Below are 7,963 nucleotides of genomic sequence, written 5' to 3'. Positions count from 1 at the left end.
CAACAAGCAGCTAAATAATTTTGCGCCAGCTGGCTCATTACCTGCTTGTTTCTTTCCCTTATTATAGTCGGGAAGGTACACAAAAAAAGGTATTCCTGCTGTTTTCATTGTGATTTGAGATGCTATCCAATAGCTACAAAGAAAAAAAAATCCTCAAAGTTGGGGATTCTGCTCTTTTCCTGCTTTAACTATGCCAGTGTGTGCAGTCAAGACACACACCGAAAATAGACTGTTCTGAGAAAGGCTGTTTAGAGCTGGTTTATACAGGGTCAAAGTCATCCTGTGGTGCTTGATCCATGTTATAAATTGACCAAAAATGGCATAGATTATCTATTATACAACAGAAGACCGTACTGAAAGGTGGAAAAAAGTATGATATATCTTTAGGCAATGCTGTCATTTACCCTCACTTTCCTCAGAGTTCATCCTTTGTAGTTCTATTGACTAAAGTTAAAAAGTTTTAGCATGTTCTCTATATTGCTTTCTCTTCTGACTTTTGAAGCAGACATTTTCCTTGTTACAAAGAAACTGCAACGTCTCGTTTAGCTGTTTGTTGCGATGACATTTGCCTCTTTTTCAGACCACAGCTCACTGAACTCTCTGAGGTGGCTTCTTGGAGATTTTCCCAAACACTGTTATGTAACCATCTAAACATTCCTCCATTCACCATCCCCTTCTTAACTTCTCCAGTCCCCTCTAAACCCCTCCTTTCATATTGATTTGGTCAGTGCTGTATTTCATCGTGTCTATTTTGTTTGTACTGGACAAGCATCAAGTACTTTCCTCAGTATCCACCCTGTTCTCTCTCCTCCACCCTCAGGCCGTGCTCTCCCACCCACCCCACTTTCTAATTGGATTTCATTACCATTTCCTCTCAGTTCTCCCCAGACGGACTCTCGGGCTTGGAGGAACAGCTTCTTCTGGATTTGAGACTCGGAGACATTGTCAGCGGTAGCAGCTCTCAAAGACTTTCCATATAAACATCAGGTGAGTCTGGTTATGATGTTTTTTAGGGTTAAAGAAAACTTGTCTTCTGTTTTACACTGAAGAAAACAGCACATGGCATGGTGCAGAGCTGAGAGACTGTTTTAAGAATCAGAACAACAGAGTGCATTTCTGTGTTTTGTTTAGTTATGAGTACTAAGCTCTAAGAAGTGTTCTGAACCTTCAAAATAAAAGTATAAGTATTACAGTAGAAGCCCTGTATCCGAAAGTTATTATTATGCATCCAAATGGCCTCTTGCTACAATTTACAGCTGTATTTGCTCATAACACACTAATACTGAGTTACAGTAAACGCAGATGAAATCAGTGCACTCCAGCTGGCCTTGAGGCAAAATGCCAACATTTTTGAAACTTCTGCTCATTGTTTTTTTTTTTTTTTTTGCCACAACAGAATTTTTATCCAAAAACCTCTGTAGTTTGGAGCAAAATCACCTAAAATTTGACCTCCTATCCAGTGTCTACCTCCAGTTTTCTCTGGGTTTTGCAGCAACCCAGAACTAAAGGATTGTCCTGACTCTCTGACAAAAACAGCAGCAGATCATGAACCAGCATTAAAAATGTAAAAACAAATCCTGATCGTGTGTGTAGCTGTACAGTAAACACTCCATGTGTTGTTGGTCTAGTAGCACTGAATTACACGGTTATTGAAAACATTCATGTTAGTAATCAGACAGACAGCTGTTCAGACTCAGTCCTCTTGTCTGCTCTCCTCCTCTGCCAGGAACGCTGACATGCATTTCTGTCTCCCTCCTCCTTTTTCCCCTCAGCGTTTCACTCTCTCTTTCAGCTCTGTCTTACCCCTCTTTCTCTCTTTTCATATAAACTTTCACTTACACTTTGAAGGTCTGTGAAATATCAAAAGTCTACTTTTTCTCATAAGCACAAACAAAATTTCTCAGAAATAGAAACATAAATGGCGAGTCAGCAAGAAACCTGTTCTGTTAAAACAGCAAGGAGCCGTCCTGCTCCGCTCATCAGTTCAGTTTATGACTCAGGAGGGGAGACAGGCTGGGGCCGTTTCTTTGTTATATCTTCCAAGACAGGGATGAGGGGGGTAAAAAAAGACTAGGGGAAATATACAATTCAAACAAATGTCCATCACAAAATACTACTACCCAGGACTGTCCACAGAATTAAAGAACTCAGAGAGCAGGCCCTTCAAACATGCTGACCAACAGTTACTTCATTTTGGAGCTGAAAAGTGTGTCACTTATTCTTGCCACTTTTTAGTCCATTTTTGTCACTGTTGCTGCCTTTATTGACACATTTTTCCCACTAACAACCCATTTTTCCACCCTTTTATGACACTTTATTGCCCTTTTAAATCAATTTTTGCCTCTGTTAACCAAACTTTTCTACTTTTTAACTGCTTTTCACCATTTCTCACTCATTTTGCCTTAACCCCTTTTTGCCAATGTTCACCTTTTCCCTTTATGCAATTATATTATTATTATTCCCTTATGGTTATTTCACTTCCTCCTACTGTATTCTCTGGCACTCTGACAAATAATGGCTTGGCTATGAAGACATTACTTTCCAAATGGTTTAGTCAGTGTGTCCATCCACAACAGTGACATTAGCAGAAAAATTGAAAATATTTTCAGAAAAGGAGTTCACATTTTGAAAAAGGCTATACTGTACTACAGCAGTAATATATAAAATCTTTTCTTTTTTTTCCTCCATAGGCCACACATTTGGCTGGGCCCCAGAAAGCTCTCCCCTTTACCCCCCCCCCCCCATATTAGTGGCCTTGCTAATAACACCTCTAACACAAGCACTGATGGCCTCAGAGAAAACACCCTACCTCCAAACAAGGGAGAGAACAAGAACTGATCAAATTTAGTCCAGTTTGGGTCCAATTCACCCCTACCCAGGCATGACCCAGCAAAAAGCTTGTCAGAACCACATCGGTCCACCTTGGACAGAATACCAGCAATAACCAGTAAGAGCCAGCATGGATGTTGCATTCCTTGACGGTTCACAAACATAAACACAACAAAACCGTCTTCTCAAGTTTGATCCCTAATTTTTTTTGTCCTCAATGAGAAATTGTAACCCAAATTTCTGATTTTTTTTTTTATTATTATTATTCTGACTTACTAAATGAACACAGTACAGTTTGGCTCCCACGTTTCATACTTCCACATTCCTACTCTTTCTCCTGGATTGATGAAGTGTTTCTTCTATCTTGCCCGTGTAGGGTCAGCCAAAGAAGTAAGATCACAGATGAATCAAAAACAAGCAAAGAGGAGATCTTGGGAAGAGAAACAGAGAATTTGAGGATGACACTGAGGTTGTGATTGTGACTTCTTTCTGAGCAGTCAGTCTGGTATTCAACAAGTCTGATTAGAAACTCCTGTGTAGAAAATGAGAGGGCCATGTTTGGCTTTGAGGACATGATTCATGATGATGTCACCAGTTTCATTTATTTTCCTCTTTCTGGATTTAAAAATCGGTAGATAGAAAGTGTCATTTTAACCTGTGCAAATACGTGCTAATTTTGCTAATGTTGCTTCTGTTAGTGTTAAAACAGGCTTTAATTTATCATCATTTTAGTCTCCATCAGCTCCCACCATGTGTCTTTTCTGAAACAGAGCATGCTATTATTATAACTGGGAAATCTGAATCACTGGTTTGACCCAAAAACTAACCCTATGTCAACAAACAAAGGCTCCCCGTGGGTGTTGTTAGAGTCAGTAGAGATCTCCATTTGTTTATGCTTCTCTTCACATTTAATGCTGTAATATTTTCAAAAGATATCTGCCATTGTGGAGAAAGACACAACATGTCATTAAATTCTAAATTACTCATCATTACCCAACACATCTGGCAAAAACACTGACATCTGGTGAATGATGTTGACTCAGTCATGTTGCTTAGATAATTCAGTTTTTAATTCAAGCCAAGGGAGGGAATTTAAACGATGACCAAACATCCCAGAGTGCAAAAAATCCTAAATTTATGTGTTGATTCACATGAAGGATGATTAACAGAATGGAAGGAAATACTTGTAAGGTCCTTATTATGATGGATAAATTATGCTAGCTAAATCAAACCAACATGGCTGGACCACTGAGATGTTCATTGCACTGATGAAGATTCAGTAGTCATAATAATTTTTAAAAAGCCTTTAAAGCATTTCCTTACACATTGTCATGTATATCTGCTTGGAGTGTAAAACATCTAAGTCTATGGCCCAGTACACACATAGATGGGTATTGTTGAAAACGGAGTGTTTTTTTTTTTTTTTTCTTCTTTTTTGCTGTTTTTGTTTTGGCCCTTCTTACACACACAAATGGTGTTTCAGATCATTCAAAATGCACCTCTTTATGTTGCCAACAGGACTATACACATACGTACAAACACTGTTGCTCTCCCACTATGTTGAAGAGAAGGGGCACCTGAATGGTCTACGGAGGTCACCACAGATTCATGCAGCACTCTGAAGACACAAACCCTGGCACTAGGGTCTGCAGTTTTGGGTTGTCAGGACAACTTTGAATATGAACTGATCATTGTAGAGAAAATGTTCCATCAAGGATATTATTGCTGTTAGTGAGTGAGCTGCTTCGTGTGCACGGTAAAAGATGGACTTACTGTATGCTGACATGGCAGCACCTAAAGGCTGCTCAGACTGCACAATTTTTTGGTTTAAGTGCCATCCTGACCGCTCATCCTGATGTCACCACTGTCTCCATGACTGTGTGTGTGGGTTCACAAGTCAGAGTGAAGTGATCTATGTGATTCTTGTGGTCTTTTGCTCTGACAAGATGAAAAAGCAAAGCAAGAAACAGTTGTGGACTCCTCCTTATGTATGAAGGGGAGGACAATATAAACCAGCTCTACTTCAAATAGAACTTCAGATACGTATGTGATAAAATTTCAAGATAATCCCTGTATATATAAATCTCCAGAGGCAGAAAAAGTGTTGACTGGTTTGATGTGGTTTGGTAAATGATGATACAAAGATACGAAGAAAATCTTCCCTATTGATGGGTGTCAGGATTCCCATTGTTGATGGTGGGTCAGGGTGTCAAACTAGACATCCATGCAAGGAAAAGTCTGACATGCTAGTCTTGTTGGTCAGGTGGTGTCTTGGATACATCGTTAATTATTTCACACTACAAGAGTGTTTGTCATTCCCACACGCATGATCTGGCCTCGACGTTTGACGATGAGCTGCGGGCCAAAATCAGGCAGTATCTGTGTTGTCTTAGCTGGCCTTTAGCTGGCCCCAACAGTAAGGTTTTGCATTTTCATGTGTACAAAGATGTTTTTCAGAGCATAACATGAGTGGACAGGGTTATTTTTGAAAACAAAGGAGGAAAGCCTCATTTTCAGAAAAAAAAAACACCTGGACTTATAGGCCTGTCTTCACTGATGCAGTCTCCCCTTTCACCTCAATATCCAGCGCCTCTTTGAAAAGAGCTTAACTCAAACATCAAGCAAGCGTTTGTTTGAATCAGAATTTCACTTTGAGTGCTCATACATGTAGTTAAACATAATTTTCCCTGTTTACTTCTGCTGTTGGTTAAAAAAGATAAACTTGCAATCCCTTCCTCAGCTTTATAATTATAGTGTTCATTTAAAATTATGTGTATGGGGGCAACTGTGGTGCACTTGTTTTTTGACCAGTCCAGTTTGAACTTTGGTATCATAAATAAACCAGTAGATGGTGCTCCTCAGCCGTCCCTCAAGCCAAAATGTGAGTCGTTTATGTGAGAAACAGGATAAAATACATTTTAGTCTCTAGCCTCTCAGGATGCCTCATGTCAGTGTTGTCTTTACCCCATTTGACCATTTTTCTTAGTTGTGGATGGCATGTTCAATAAAGCTGCAGGAAAATCAAGCTTTCTAGAGGTTTACAGGCCAAAATTTTGTCCATTGTGTAGCTGCAAGAGCTGGATAAGTCAACTGTACTGCCTGCCATTATACCTCTGAGTGTGGTCATCTCTCTCTTCCCTGGCATGTTGGGTGAAGATCCACAAAAAGCTTAAGGAATTACTATCAGTGTAAACACAGAGCTAAGAACAACAAACCCAGGAGGAATTTGACTTTTCTCTTTTTTTAGAAAGTCAGTACTCATTGATAAATTAAATCAAGATACACTCAATAATTGCTACATCAAAATGGTGCATATTATACCTATATACTATTGGAGTGTTTTCTCTTTCCTCTCAGCCGTCACTCTGCAATGACATCCTTCAGACTGCTGTCTTTGTTTCACGCCCTCCTCCTCCTCCAAGTCCATCTGTCAAACCAGCTAGAAGACAACAAGATCCCTCCCAGTCTGTGCACCGGTCTTCCTGGTATCCCAGGATCTCCGGGAGGTCACGGCAGTCCTGGGCAGCCTGGGAGAGATGGCAGAGATGGGCGGGATGCTCCTCCAGGAGAGAAGGGAGAAAAGGGGGACAAGGGATACCCAGGTGGGGTAATTGTAGAAACATGAGGGTGACTTACTTAAAGTCTACTGGTGGATTCTCATGCATTTCCTCTTCTACAGGTGAGACAGGCGTTCGAGGACTCACTGGAGACAGAGGTGACCCAGGGCAAAAAGGGGAGAGGGGCCAGCCAGGAGAGTGCGCCGTAGCTCCCAAATCTGCCTTCAGTGCAAAAATATCTGAGGGCCACACTTTACCCCTCACTGTAGCCGAGGCCGTCCACTTTGACAAGGTCATGCTGAACGAGCAGGGTGACTACAACTCAGAGACGGGACGCTTTACCTGCAAAGTGCCTGGAGTCTACTACTTCAGTGTCCACGCCACCGTATACAGAGCAAGCCTGCAGTTTGACCTGATGAAGAACGGACACACCGTGGCATCTTATTTCCAGTACTACGGCAACTGGCCCAAACCGGCGTCTCTGTCGGGTGGCTCCCTGCTCCATCTCGTCCCTGGTGACCAGGTGTGGGTCCAGATGGCTCTGTCCGAGTACAATGGCTTTTACTCCAGCACAAAGACTGACAGCACCTTCACAGGTTTCCTTGTGTACTCAGACTGGAAAAACTCTGCAGTGTTTGCATGACATGTGCTGAAAACTGAGTCATCTCTAACTTTGGAAAACAAACCACCACCTTTTATATGACTAAGAATTTCTGGATAAAGACGATTTAATAAGATGTGACATTGTACATCTGTATTTAGGTAATAGGTTAAAAACAATCCAGACAATGGTTCTGTCAGGGGCACATACTGTACTGGTGAGGGTGAAGTGTTCACATATGGGCGGTGATGATTCTTCTAAGCGGTCTTTTAACTGCTGTGACACCTAATTCACGTAATAGATGATGTGACAACGGCCTTCAGCCAACTCCAGGCCACAACTTCAAACAGCTTTTACACTTAAACTGCACTTTATTAACATCTGCTCCTCACAGCAACATAAAAATAAATCATTTTAGTGTTAAAAACAAAAGTGGCTCAGGACTTTTAAATGGGATATATAGGCTCTTCATTTGCATCAGCTACTTCACTTTATTACAGCAATCTTCTGCAGACATGCGCTTGCCTCTAAAGATATCTGTAACCAAACACAAGTGCATGGACAGGGGTCTGGCTTACAGACCACTGCTGTGAGACACTGTCTCAGTCAGACCAATAGGCAAAGGAACATTTCATAAATGAAATGGAAAAAAGGTCAGAGATCTAAGCCAGGATGGGGCACAGATGGCCTAGTGGTAAGGTTGCGTCCCTCATGCTGGTGTCACAGGTTCAAATCTAGCCAGTTGCCCCTTTCCCACGTTTCTTTCATCCCTGTTTCCAGTTCTATCCATTGTTCTCCTCTGTCAATAAAGGCATAAAAGCCCCAAAATATATGTGTTAAAAAAAGAAAGGTTTAATCTGGGATTAAATTATGCATGAACCTGTTTTAGAAGAAGTTACACAAACAGTGGCTTGCTTTACCTTTGTTAGCTTTAGCTAAAGCTAGCATAGCTACTTTAGCTATGTATAAGCAGATA

General features: G+C 41.1%; 1 protein-coding gene across 1 annotated transcript; it reads left to right on the top strand.

Annotated features, from left to right (window-relative positions):
* The first annotated feature begins 748 nt into the window (after positions 1-748).
* c1qtnf5 (C1q and TNF related 5) lies at positions 749-7,419 on the top strand. The gene is made up of 3 exons (XM_041813297.1): positions 749-987; positions 6,187-6,431; positions 6,509-7,419. The coding sequence occupies exons 2-3, from the start codon at positions 6,200-6,202 to the stop codon at positions 7,027-7,029; spliced, it is 753 nt and encodes a 250-aa protein (XP_041669231.1). The 5' UTR covers positions 749-987; positions 6,187-6,199; the 3' UTR covers positions 7,030-7,419.
* Positions 7,420-7,963: the final 544 nt, after the last annotated feature.

Source organism: Cheilinus undulatus, linkage group 2 (assembly GCF_018320785.1).
Source record: "Cheilinus undulatus linkage group 2, ASM1832078v1, whole genome shotgun sequence".
In the NCBI taxonomy this organism is placed as follows: Eukaryota; Metazoa; Chordata; class Actinopteri; order Labriformes; family Labridae; genus Cheilinus; species Cheilinus undulatus.
This window is presented reverse-complemented; position numbering and strand designations above follow the sequence as displayed.